This window comes from Bicyclus anynana, chromosome 1, assembly GCF_947172395.1.
Source record: "Bicyclus anynana chromosome 1, ilBicAnyn1.1, whole genome shotgun sequence".
NCBI classification, from domain to species: domain Eukaryota; kingdom Metazoa; phylum Arthropoda; class Insecta; order Lepidoptera; family Nymphalidae; genus Bicyclus; species Bicyclus anynana.
This window is the reverse complement of record NC_069083.1, coordinates 17,207,571-17,221,700: the sequence shown is the minus strand read 5'-3', so window position 1 is coordinate 17,221,700 and position 14,130 is coordinate 17,207,571. Positions and strand designations below refer to the sequence as shown.

Below are 14,130 nucleotides of genomic sequence, written 5' to 3'. Positions count from 1 at the left end.
TGAATTTACCGCCCCAAAAACGTTCTTACTCGACTAAAATACTAAAGTAGTCTGTACGGCCTTTAATACTCACTCAGTACGTGTCAATGTCGACTAAGATACTAAAGTAGTCTGCACGGCCTTTAATACTCAGTACGTGTCAATGTCAATTTGACTATGACAAATGACAATTGACATTGACAAGTAAAAAAAGAGCAAGAACCAAGACTCAATCAAGAGATTTTATTTATTGTGGAATTGTGGATTTATTGCTGTAATGTAATTCAAATGTGTATTATTTAAAATACCCATTTATTACTGTTATTAGGTACCTGTAATGTGCATTGTGCTGTATATATAAGAATTTGCATTTTATTTAGTTAATTCCCGAGCGTTTGGAAATCCAAAGGTTAGTGCACTATTGCCTTTTCATAACACTTTTGCTTAAATTTTTAGTTACCTATAATAGATAGTTATTTAACTGTGTTGTGGTGGACAGGCAAGGTGAACCGCTGGGAGACACTGCATATAACAGGCTTTTAAAGAGCAGGGTCTTTGTGGAAGTATAATTTGTAATGTTTTTAATTATAAATTCAACATACAGAGGCTGTCATTTGATCCATTCAATCGGTTTTAAGTAATCAAGTAGCTGAGGGTTAGAAATTTAGAATAATATCAATAAGGATTAAACAAGGTAAAAATGTGTTTTATAGCTGACATTACATTTATTGTTGATTATATAAACTTAAAACTAAAGCTACGAAGGAAATAGTCATGAAAGACCCCACAACAAACTTAACAGAGAATGCATAAGTTAAATAATAATTATTGGTAAATTAATCCGGGTAATTATGCAAGCCTGGTGATAGGAATAAATAAATTGTTTAGCTAAATATACAGAGGAGTTAAATAACAATGTACTTTAATGTACCAACTTATTTATTACAATAATTCCAGTTAAATTTGCAGGTGCGTGTAAAATATGAAGCTCTTGAAGCCCCTATGGGTGACAGGCAAGCGCCGCGTCAGCACATGGTCTCCTCTCGCCACAGCCTTCAACACAAGACCCACCTCCAGATCAAGACCTATATTTGATTCACTAAGAGAAAGAACTGTAAGTTTTAAAAAGAAAAATATATCTGTATTTATGTTCTAAATTTTTATATCTTGCTAATTGTTTGTGAGGTTTTCTACAACAAAACCTAAGATAGTACAACAACTCATTGTTCAACAGGGCCTCTTCAATAAACCAGAGCTCACAAGTTTTGAAGGATTCCATTTATTGAAGGAGCAAGCAATAACTGCCACAGACAGGCTGATAGATGAAGCCACGTCAAACCCTACTCGGCCTATGGTGGATATATTCGATGAACTATCTGATACATTATGCAAAGTTGCAGATTTGGCAGAATTTGTGAGGATTGCTCATCCACAACCACACTTTGCGAGTGCAGCGGAAGAAGCCTGCATTAGTGTTAGTGGAGTTGTAGAGAAGTAAGTATTACTCTAGCATTTACCCTAATATGAACCACTAAATCATCTCTCATAAAAGAAAGAAAGCCTGGGGAGAGCCAGCCCTTTTATAGGTTGTTGAGATGGACTGATAATAATGGAGCCTCATGAAAAAGTAAATTCCATGCAGATGAAGTCGCAGGCATCTGCTAGTTAGGTAAAATGCTCAGAACTTAACACTATATACAATGCTATTACATGTTTGCTAATGGCAGAATAAATTCCTTCATAAAAAACCTTCATTTTGATTAATATTTTCAATGATAAAAAATTACATTTATTTTTTTAAGATTAAATACTCACAAGGGACTATATGAGGCTCTGCGAGATTCAGTCAAACGAGGAACATGTGGAGATCAACACCTTGCAGAGCTCTTCCTCTTTGACTTTGAGCAGAGTGGCATACAGTTGCCTGAAGGTCCCAGGCAGAGAGTTGTGGCCCTAAATGACCTCATACTGCAGACTGGACAACAGTTCATGGCAGGGGCCGCGAAGCCCAGGAGAGTACCAAGGGAGGCGATTCCACAGAATGTGAGGCAATTGTAAGAACATTTTTAAATCTATATTTTGTGTGTAAACTACCAGAAGATGGCGTTCTTAGAACTTTCAAATAACCTCACTTTGTACACTTCAAGATGTTGCAATACAGTTATGCGTGAGGCTCACAGGTGGCGCGTTTTTTTTGTTATTTTGAAAAAAGTTTTAGTTCTGTTGTGTGGTCTAAAGCACACTCGTTTTTTTGTAGTCTGCTATTTAGAATGTAAAATAAGAAGATAAAATTAAGATTTAGACTCAAGATAACATAGGTTCCAATCATTTGGGAGCAAGAAGCGTTTAGTGCGATCCGTACAGTTCCTGGTACATATTCGCATTGGTATCAGCTTCAGCTCGGAGGGCGAGCACGTGATGGTGAGCGGCGTGTACGCGGAGTGCGGCGAGGCGGCCGCGCGCGAGGCGGCCTACCGCCTGTACCTGGCGCCCGACCAGCGGCAGGAGCAGCTGCTGAGCGCCACGCTGCAGGCGCGCCACCAGCTGGCGGACCTGTGCGGCTTCCGGTGCTACGCAGACAGGTGAGGGCCACGCCTGCACCTGCACCTGCACCTGGCGCCCGACCAGCGGCAGGAGCAGCTGCTGAGCGCCACGCTGCAGGCGCGCCACCAGCTGGCGGACCTGTGCGGCTTCCGGTGCTACGCAGACAGGTGAGGGACACGCCTGCACCTGCACCTGCACCTGGCGCCCGACCAGCGGCAGGAGCAGCTGCTGAGCGCCACGCTGCAGGCGCGCCACCAGCTGGCGGACCTGTGCGGCTTCCGGTGCTACGCAGACAGGTGAGGGACACGCCTGCACCTGCACCTGCACCTGGCGCCCGACCAGCGGCAGGAGCAGCTGCTGAGCTGGCCTGTGCGACTTTCAAAAAGTTACGAGGATTCCAAACATGCCTTGGTCTGAGAAGAAAATTTTAAATAATTGATTAAATTGGTAAACAGAGTCCAATGTTTGTGAGCTATAAACAAGTTTCTCGTTCCACAGAGCGATAAAGGCAAGCACGATGGAGACGTCGGCCAATGTCCAACAGTTTCTGGACATCTTGTCCGACAACTTGCACGACCGCGCCAACATCGACTTTGAGGCCATGGCGGCCATGAAACGCAAGGAGACGCCTTATCAGGTATGAATTCTCTGGAGTGAGTACCTATGCAGAACAGTAAAAGTATTGGGAACAGTAAAAGTAAACAAAAAAATTAAAAAAGTACACAAAAAATTCTCATGCGGTATTCACAAATAGATAAAACGAAGTCCGTAGGCCTAACAAAATGCGCAACACTCGCGGCGGAATCCAAAACACCTCTCGTCCATTCGCAACGAAATATTTTCGTTTCGTCGGAAGCGATATTTTCTATTCTGGACATTCATACTATGTGAGACGAATATCTGCATTCCATGGATTCACCGTGCGGGTGCGGGGTCCATCGCGTGGTAGAGAGAAAAACACCAAGCAAAGTCCAGGACTTGTTACTACTGGATGTAGGGTTAAGGAATTCCTTGATGATCGATCAACACTCCCCTTCTCTGCTCGTGTTGTTCTCCCTACCTATCCAAATTTGGTAAGATCCTATTAGAGCAGCTTTGGATACTCTTCTAATATAGAACTAGCTGCACTTCTAGAGAGGCCAAGGTCTTTAAGCAAGTTATAGAGATTTTGCTGGTAATCCTCTCGCACCTACTTCTACGGCGTACAGACTAACTACATAGCCATTTTTAGTTAGGGTAGCAAGACGAGAGATCAGACGTAGAACCGACGTCTTTACGTGGTCTCCGAGGCACGGGGGTGTACTAACACCGCCAACTTTCCAACTCCAGGCTGCTATTAAGATTTTCCTTGTAAGAAAAATCCCAGTAAACTATTTTTTTTTGTTGGCCTGACGATACGAACCCTGGACCTCATTGTCCGTAGCCAGCTAACCACGGGACCAATGAGACAGTTCGGTCTACCGTCCCATCGGATTTCGAGTGGAGGGAAGAGAGAGTGCACCTGTGCTTGCGCATACACTTGTGCACTATAATATCTTCTGCGTACATGGTTATTCTCACCATGAGATTAGCCGCATGGCCGAAAAGTCGGTCAGGAGCATATTATTATAATATCAAGATAGGTAGAAGGTACAAAAGTTAACTTAAAAATAACAGAATTTCATGCGAGCTAGGGATCAGTTTACATAATTAAGTTTGTCTCCATTTTCAATTATATAATGTCCTAGAAATCGTTAATGTGCTGGGACACTCCGTACTTCACGCACAAGGCGAAGACGCAACTGCTCAACGTGGCGTCTTCGGACTTCAACCCCTACTTCTCGCTCGGCGCCTGCATGGAGGGGCTCAACATGCTGTGCCAAGAGCTTTACGGGATCACCTTGCAGTCTGAACAAATGTTGCCAGGTATGTCCAGGATCGGGGAGCATTTTGCAATTGTTTACATTCAAGTTAATTTTTCGTGAGTAGCTTCATCTTGATGAGACGCTCAACTTTTTTATCTACGAAAATTCTTGATTCTGGTAGCTAACAGGGTTGCTAGGTAATAAAACTTCTGAGCGTAGAGACGAAATAACTTACCACATAATAAATGTGGTTGTTAAGTTGTTTAACTCTTAATTTAGTATATATAAAAATAACAGTTGGTTTTTAACAATTTTTGATGACCTCGTTATTGATACAAGTTGGAAGGAGGGGTCTATGTTCGCCTCCTGGTTCTGAGCTACCTCTCCACTAATTTTCAGCCTAATCAGTCCAGCCGTTCCTGAGTAATAAATAGTTGTAAATGTTATATATATATATACATTTAACTTTTTTATCTACGTAAATTCTTGATTCTGGTAGCTAACAGGGTTGCTAGGTAATAAAACTTCTGAGCGTAGAGGCGAGACGATCGTAAATCTATATATATATATATATATATAGATTTACGATACATCCTAATAGGTTGGACAGAGTTCAACATATTGTATACTAGCTGGCGCCGCGCGGTTTCACCCGCGTGGTTCCCGTTACCGTAGGAATATGGGGATAATATATAGCCTATAGCCTTCCTCGATAAGTGGGCTATCTAATACTGAAAGATTTTTTTAAATCGGCCCATTAGTTCCTGAAATTAGCGCGTTCAATCAAACAAACAAACTCTTCAGCGTTATAATATTAGTATAGATATTAGTATAGATTCTATGTTTTCAGGCGAGTCGTGGTCCCCGGACGTGTACAAGCTGGCGGTGGTGTCGGAGCGCGACGGGCTGCTGGGCCACATCTACTGCGACCTGTACGAGCGGCCCGGCAAGCCGCACCAGGACTGCCACTTCACCATCCGCGGCGGGAAACTGCTGCCCGACGGCTCCTATCAGGTACGTACTCAGACTGAATACATAAGGACCTGCCTCGCTAGATGACACTTTTCCGTCAGACTATATGATCAACGATCTAATGCGATTATAAAAACTGTCTCTATAGAATCGATGTTTTAAAGTTGTAATCGTGTTCGTCGCTTAACATTTTTGTCTAATTAAATGATGTTAAAACTTTATATCCTTATGAAAACCTACATACATACATATAAAACATGTTCATGGAAATAACTAACTTAAGTGTTGTTGGATAGACATTAGTCGTTCCGCATTGAAAGGCTTTAATTCTGGTACATGTTTTGCAATACCGCGGAAAGGAGATGGTCCAAAATAGGGATGATGACAGTTTTTTAAGTTGTATATAAATTAAGAGTATACTAATAGCAAAGCAATTTTGTAAAAGTAACAGGGTATCTGCGATCATTACTTTCGGAGCTACAGGGTTTTAAAGAGTCAGATTTGCGGCGCTGCCGCGGATCCCTGAAAAACGCTCCATACAAAATGGCTCGATTTAGTGACGTCGTTGGCTCGCTGATCGTTAGGTTTGCATGGGCGTTCAAACAAAATTACTAACATCTTTGTTATATGTGCGTTTATGTTTATAGTTCATTTATTGAAAAATGTCACATTTAATGTAAGGAAGCTAAAACTGTATGAATTTTCATCTAATTACGTTAAAAAAAATTTAATAGATTTTGAAATTTTATAATCTTATTTATTTTGCAAATATCCTGACAATCTTTGCTTTTTATGTATAAATTAGTTAACATTGACCTTATTTACCCGAATTTATCATAAAAATCAATATATTCAAACCTAGTCATCATCCCCATTGTATGAAGCCCAGGTCCAGTCATTGTACCCTAGCGGAAATAAAAGAAAATATTTTTTTAAACCATTTTTGATTATACAAATCTACGAATTTACTTTAATTCTTTCGAAATAATATTCAATATCTCCCAAGTGATGCAACACTGATATGGGTAATAATGGCGGATTGATGACGTTTTCAATGCAGTAATCGATTTGACGTTTGCTGTCAATTGTCATATCATAGCTGATTTAAGGGCGCCTTAGTATAACTCAAAAACTTGGGTTTTAATTTTATTTCTTTCTTTTTATTTAGTACATTTATTCACTTTAATGAATTTTAATAAGATCCTTGTGGACTTGATCTTCGTGGTTTTTGTTAATTAAAAGGCCTTTTGATATTGAATGCGTGTATTGCGTTGTAATGGAAGATGGAATAAGTGAATGACAATATGAAAACTATTCGCAGGTAGGTAGACAAATGTTATGATGCAATAAAGTTAACGCCTGCGGTAATCAATGCGCAATTATCGCCTTGAGGAACATTGCGGCGTTGACACCTTGTATTTTTAAAATTTTAATGATACGGGGTACAAGAGTGGATCTGAAATGGACCATCTCGTTTCTATTTATGTAATGCTACAAGTGGTATGCGCTGTGCGCAGAACCCCATAGTGGTGGTGATGCTGTCGTTGAGCGGCGGGCACCGCTCGGGCCCCGCGCTGCTGGGCGCGGGCGCGGTGGACAACCTGTTCCACGAGCTGGGGCACGCGCTGCACTCCATGCTGGCGCGCGCGCCGCACCAGCACGTGGCCGGCACGCGCTGCGCCACCGACCTGGCCGAGCTGCCCTCCGTGCTCATGGAGCACTTTGCCGCTTGTCCCGATGTGAGTATTCTTATCTACCTTATTACTGGAACATTAGGTCTGTAATTGCTTGGCAATCCACAGAATTGTTTACAAAATGTTTGTAGGTTTATTTGGTATCAACGAATAGGCTACTTGCCTCTTATGTAAACAGTGTTTAAACAGAATTATGGAAGTATATAAGCTATATTTTATTTTGTCCCGTCAATAATTTAATATAAATGAACCAGTAAAAAAATAATATAAATGAAAAAATATCTACGTAAAATATTTGTCGCCGAGACACAGTACATTAGCAAGTGACGTCATTCATAGAAATAACAGCGTGATTGGCGTTTGCAGTGATGTGATTATATCACGTCACCGCAAGCGCCAGTCACAAACCGATGCCTTGTAACGAATAACGTTACAGTTTATGATTGACGTTTGCGGTGACGTGATAAAAGTACAATTTTGTTTTATAAAATATTACAATTACAAGATTGTTTTCACAAATAAAAATGTTATTAGAGTTTCTAGGCATCTAAACTGCCCTTTATGCAAAAAATCTTCTTAGTTTTGTACAGCAGGCGACTAGCCTATTCTACTGACGCCCTTTACATTCCTTTACTGACTAATAATACTTAATACTGACATTTGGAGAATTTTCTTGCCACATTAAATAACAACGAAGAAAAACCAGCGATTAAGTGTGAAAGTGACCTTTAATACTATTTTGGACTATGATTGTATCTATTATCTAATGATATCTTTGGTTATTACTAATTTCTAAGACTCAAGACACATGCGATAGACAACAGGAATTTGAAACATACTCGTATCTTATTTATGTTCAATGTATGTCGTGGCAGGTGGTGCGTCGGTTCGCGCGTCACTTCCAGACGGGTGCCCCCATGCCGGAGGACATGCTGCAGAGACTCTGCGCCTCCAAGCATCTGTTCGGTGCCAGCGAGATGCAGTTGCAGGTACTAGTTTAAAAGCATTGCCGAGTCCTCTCACACGCAGGGCAGAGGGGAAGCGAGGGGCAACATGTACGTCTGGCAATTAATGAATTTAGAATATGTCCCCTCCATTGTCGATATAATTTCTATAAAGAACTATTTGCGCTGAATCGCCGAATCGGTTTAATTATCTGATTTGTGTTTAAAAGTAGTATAAAATACTGGACCATAAGTAAAATAATGTTTGTTTTTTGGTTTTCGCTGGTCAGGTGTTCTACTCGGCGCTGGACCAGCAGTACCACGGGCGCGAGGCGGCGCGCGGCGGCGACACGACCGACGTGCTGCGACAAGTCCAGAAGCGGTACTACGGGCTGCCCTACGTCGACGACACGGTAATGTTGGAGCTTGTCGTTGGTCAGGTGCATCAACACAGATTAAACTGACATGTCTATGTCGGCGGACTGACTAAATACTACTTCTGATAACGGGGAATAGACTAAATCTTAATTCTGATATCGGCGTAGAGATTATTAGATAGAGATATTAGATAGAGATAACCTCTATATTGATCAAGTACAGCGCTGATAATATCACATGTAAACCAAGGTTATCTATCATAGGGCAGGTATTCAAGCACGAGCGAGATTACTTGCTACCAACTCTAGTAGCTGGGTTAAAGAGCCCTTTTATTACATGTAAACGCTCCCCATCCCCGCTCGTGTTGGCTCCGAGCAAGTAACTAACAATGCAATGGCCGGACTATACAGATAACTCACACTGAAGTTCCGAAACACTATCACTATTTTAACATTGCACCATTACTATTTAACAAATAGAAGGCGACTATCCATTCCGAGAACTTGATTACACTAAACTGCTCAACCAGCAGGCTACAGAGTGGCAGGGCGCCTCCATATTGTAAAGCGTACCTCCTACGCGCCATTTTAACGCAATACTTTTACTGGACGAGAGCCACGTGATCAATCTTTCACAGTATTATTTATTTAAACAGTGAATAATTAAATCCCAATTACATGAAAACCTGATTCTAATATTATCACAATAATTAACGTACATTTAGCTAACCGATCAAATAACTCACTCGCCGACATCTACATAAAAGTAGTACATATTCAAAAGCCGGCTTAATCGCTGAGCTAAGAGGCTATTCATCTTTCAATGCAAACTCAGTTTTAGGAAAAAATATTGATATTATATTATTGTAATTAGCAGTGTTTGTATAATGGCAGTGTATAGTATAATGTCCGTGTCTTGGGCAGGCGTGGCAACACCGCTTCAGTCACCTGATCGGCTACGGCGCCAAGTACTACTCGTACCTGATCTCGCGCGCGCTGGCGTGGGCCGTGTGGCGCCGGCACTTCGCCGCCGAGCCGCTGAGCCGCAGCGCCGGCGAGGCGCTCCGGCAGGGCCTGCTGCGCCACGGGGGCTCCATACCGCCGCAGGTGACATTCACCGGCCACATACCACAATAGTGATCTTCTTTTTCCTGGGCCTTTTTAGCACTTGGCCACTAGGGTTGGCCAACAGTGATATTCCACACTAGGATTTCACGAGATATCTCGTAACGAGAGAAGAGAGTCAACCTATAGGCGTAATCGAAAATATCGCTTTCTTGCATCCTATCGCAATTAGAGAGAGCGTGTTTTTGATTTCGTCGTGGTATTACGTTTTCATTTGATTCGTATTGATGAGTACTTTGGTGGTTACCAAAGTACTCATCTGATCTCTGATGATGATGATGATACTCATCTGGGTCTGATGATGAAGCTGGCAGATGGCCATAAGAACTCCGTAACTAAACGACGCAAGCCCATCGAGTTTGTGCTGGTTTAATCCGTCTTGACGTGCACTTTGATACTAGATAGTAACCATGGTCTGATGATGAAGCTGGAAGGTGGCCATAGGAATTCCGTAATTAAACAACGCAACCCCATCGAGTTTAGGCTCGTTTAATTCGTATTAACAAGTACTTTAATACTAGATTATAACCAGTATTTGAACTTTTTAGTTCATTTTACTAAAAAATAATAAAAGCGTCTTTCAAAAAAGATTTTTAATGGTAGACATAGGCGTATATAGCAGGTGGGCCGGGCCCACCCTAGAATGGTCCAGTGCTCACTCTATAATTCTAGGTTACCGATTTAAAATTCTATGATGGACGCCAAAATACAAATTAACAAAGAATAATTAATCAATAAAATCAGTCGACCCGTTTCCGAAGCCAGCGTCCATAAACATTGTAAATGACATTTTTATAATGAGTGTCAACTCTGTTCAGCGGTATGTAAGTGACTAACCCCTTAAGGTGGGCCTGGGCTCACCCTAGGAAATAATCCTAGATACGCCAATGATTGTAGACAGTATTGTTTATTAACCTGGTCCATTTCAGATCCTCCTCCGCGACTACCTAGAGACTGAGATCACGCCGCACACGCTGGCGATGGCGCTGACCGAGGAGCTGGACTACCACAGGGACCAGCTCGACACCGTCTTCAAACTTGCCAACAAGTGATAGGAAATTGAATTTGAAATTTGGGCACACATGAAACGCTTTGCATACTTTAATGCACTTAAACGGTACGGATCGGAATCTTACATGAACTTAATGTTTGGCTAGATACCGCAAGCCAATCCATAGATAGATCCAAAGATCGAGAGATTAGTGCTAAGCGCCTATTTGCCGCGCTCGTATTTGAGGTTGCGTCCTATTTTAGTATTTTTATGATCTATCATAATATTATAATATCTTTAAAATATTTCTTTTTATTTTGTTGCACTAAAAACAAAAAGTGTTACATAATTAGGTACATAAATAGCCTCATGAACTTGACGTAAATTTAAATTTTAATGAAATGTCCAATACATAAGTATTGTCGCTTGGCGATTGAGACATTTTATTTACTAAACTCTGTGATGGTTCAAAACTTGTTCAAAATAATGTATATACAAAATTATTATAAACGTAACTATTCAAATTAAATTTTATTTCTTTAATAAATAAAGGAGATGGTCCAAAATTGTATGGAGCCCAGAATCAAACATTCTACCCTGGCGGAAATGAAAGAAAATATTTTTTTAACTATTTTTGATTATACAAATTTACGAATTTACTTGGGAGAGAATGAATTTAATTCTTTCGAAATAATATTCATTCTCTCCCAAGTAATGCAACACTAATATGGGTAATAATGGCGGACTGATGACGTTTTCAATGCAGTAGTCGATTTGACGTTTGCTGTCAATTGTCATGTCATAGTTGCTTTAAGAGCGCCATCTTGATATAACTCAAAAGCTTGGGTTTTAATTTTATTTATTTCTTTTTATTAAGTTAGTTTATTCACTTGTTTAAATTTTAATAAAATCCTCGTATTTTTGAAAATTTAATGACCTGAAATGGACCATCTCATTTAATTTGACTTTGATATCATATTAAAATGCAACCATTTAGTTAGTTATGAATGACAAAGCGGAATCTACTCCTAAGTCAGTGATGGGTGTCCTTAAATAAACAGTGAACATAGATCTTTATACGTTTGGATCTTTAGCTTTAGTTTTAAGTTGAAAAGTATTTATCATCGACGTTTGCAGGCTGTGTAATATGATTTGTAAATTTAGTTTGAAAATGGTTTATCATACTGGTTAAGTTCCACTAAGCGATCAAAATTTCCAAAATACTTGTGCAGCCATGCGGACGTCCCACTACATAGTAGTTTCGGTCAGGGCGAAAACGTCACTCTAGACGTCAGTAAAGTTTGTTCAAAATCAAAATTAATTTATTTCAAATAGACTTAGTTTACAAGCACTTTCGAAATGTCAAGTTTGGCTACTTGTAAAGACCCTACCACCGGTTCGGAAGGCAGGTTCAGGTTGCTGAGAAGAGCTGGCAAGAAACTACTATACAATATAATAATAAATAATAACAATTTACAATTTTTAAAACATTTACAAGTGTTTTTTGCGTGTATTTTTTTTCAAGCTTTAAAAGCTTTATTGGCTAAAGTTTTTTACTCGCCATTTTGTATTATTCAACAATCAAAACGCTCCACAATCCATTCCACTTGATGTTTGATTTCAACGCTCGCAAGCAAGTGGAACGGAAGAAACTGTGGTCGTGAGCTTGGTTATTGTTAGGATCGCTTAGTGTAGCGTATCCATTATGTTAATACTATCAAAGTTGTTTCTAAATAACTATGAAATTTAAAGTGCAAAAGCGTTTTCGAGATAATAATAATTGTAATTGTGCAAAGTAATCAAAAAGTTTCAAATACTTTTTTCTTAAAGCAAAATCAACATAGTGGCAATATAGCTTCAACAATTACTTATTACATTGAATTTATACGTTTTAAACAAACATTTATTTCTTGTTTTAATTAAATCAATACTGTTTTCCGTTTTTTTTAAATGTCTTCCATTTTATGAGTAAAAAAAAAAAAAAAACTAAAGTTTAAATGTATATAAGTGCGAATAGATTCATACTGTGAATAGCCCAGTTTAAAATTTTCTCGAATCTATAAATGAATATTTATTTAAGCCTTGTTTTATTCAGTTTTCGTGGAATTGGATTAAATAGCATAGCAATGGCATGCCAAATCAACTTCCTCCAATTCCACAAAAACTGTTTCTTTGTCAATCGTTATTTTTATGATAAGGTATCCGTAAATCAATGTCTTCCAATCAATTTCTATAAAAATCATAATATGTAAAGTTTTCTGTAAACTTCTTTCTTTATTACTGCATCTGCTAGCATACTCGTAACATGATGTTTTTAGTATGATGGCTTTGGTTCTAATAGGGTACTTGACTCATATAAAATTTAATTTATATAATATTAATTTAATTTAAACAAACACTAAACCGCGCCAAAACGCTGTCGGCCATGATGGGTATAATGTATCCTTTCATGACGTTACGTAAACACTAAACCTTATCCAAACGGTAGTGTTTGTCAAAATTATTAGATTGGGACGTCACAAAATGGACGACAGCGTTTTTGACGTTTGGAAAATTTGAAAAAAAAAACATGATTTTTAAATAAAGTTAAGTATATAATAAATCCTTAACTTTTAGTAATTAATATTCGATATATTTCGGACACTTATTCCATGAACTTGGCTTCTCTGGAACTGCAGCGAGTTCTATATTAGAACGGGTATCAGAACCTGCTCTAATAGGATCTTACCAAATTTGGCTAGGTAGGGAGAACTACGTCTGATCTGATTGATCGTCAAGGAATTCCTTAACCCTCCCCTCCTCCTCCTCGTCCAACTCCTTACAAGTTCAATTCTCTGCTCAGAGTTTTTCTCTCCACCACACGATGGACCCGGCACCTGCACGATGAATCCATGGAATGCTAAGATATTCGTCTCGAATTTAATATTGTTTATATTAAATTTGATATGAGTCAACTATCCTATTGTTACGGATTTTGTCAGAGATAGAACTCAACTATATATTCCAGAATGCTTTGTCTTTTTCATTTACATAAAATGTTGTCAAAACTAATTTATATATGTGCGCAGTTTGTTCTGTGTATTGCAATGTCTGAGCGGACTCCAAGTTGGCGTTTATTTTTTAATACTTGTATAACAAGGACGTCCGACGTCATTTTTACTTTTGGCACGGCAGTATGAAAAGGAGGTTTTCAGAGTTAAAATAATATAAACATACGATTTTTGTATTGCTTTTAATTTAAATCATAAGTCGGTGACGTCATTGTGTTATATACTCAGAAGCACAATTTTCCGCCCACTTTAATATGACGCGAGTATATTAAAGTGGGCGGATAATTATGCCTCTGAGTATAGTTCCTCAGACATTTTATATATATACAATTTGTGATTGGAATAGTATTGTTAAATTATATTATTATTAAGTGACGAAATAAAACGACTGTGGAAAATTATAAATAGTTTATTTATTATTTATTGGTGATCCCTCCCGAAGTGAACACAACAAGGACCAAACGTAACATTTTAACTTAAAACTACTGCCACGTCAAACTAAGCGAACACATTTGACTAATGGTACATACCCACACATCGGTCACGTCAGCCAGTGACGTCATAAAACATAGCAAACATTTTAGGAAAACTAACCTGCGGGTTATTTTGC

General features: G+C 39.2%; 1 protein-coding gene across 1 annotated transcript; it reads left to right on the top strand.

The window, feature by feature from the left end:
- The first annotated feature begins 186 nt into the window (after positions 1 to 186).
- LOC112050122 (mitochondrial intermediate peptidase) lies at positions 187 to 12,198 on the top strand. Its single transcript, XM_024088279.2, has 13 exons — positions 187 to 388; positions 949 to 1,093; positions 1,214 to 1,473; positions 1,782 to 2,033; positions 2,373 to 2,561; positions 3,022 to 3,160; positions 4,251 to 4,428; positions 5,218 to 5,381; positions 6,857 to 7,078; positions 7,909 to 8,022; positions 8,268 to 8,390; positions 9,279 to 9,461; positions 10,409 to 12,198. Exons 2-13 carry the CDS (start codon positions 962 to 964, stop codon positions 10,529 to 10,531), a joined length of 2,079 nt encoding a protein of 692 aa, XP_023944047.2. The 5' UTR covers positions 187 to 388; positions 949 to 961; the 3' UTR covers positions 10,532 to 12,198.
- The last annotated feature ends 1,932 nt before the right edge of the window (positions 12,199 to 14,130 follow it).

What these genes read in the sequence shown, in the direction of transcription:
- LOC112050122 (XM_024088279.2), top strand. Translation starts at nt 962, where the DNA reads ATGAAGCTCTTGAAGCCCCTATGGGTGACAGGCAAGCGCCGCGTCAGC. An exon ending in GTTAGTGGAGTTGTAGAGAA is followed by an intron (nt 1,474 to 1,781) that starts GTAAGTATTACT and finishes TATTTTTTTAAG; the next exon opens with ATTAAATACTCACAAGGGAC. An exon ending in ACTTTGCCGCTTGTCCCGAT is followed by an intron (nt 7,079 to 7,908) that starts GTGAGTATTCTT and finishes ATGTCGTGGCAG; the next exon opens with GTGGTGCGTCGGTTCGCGCG.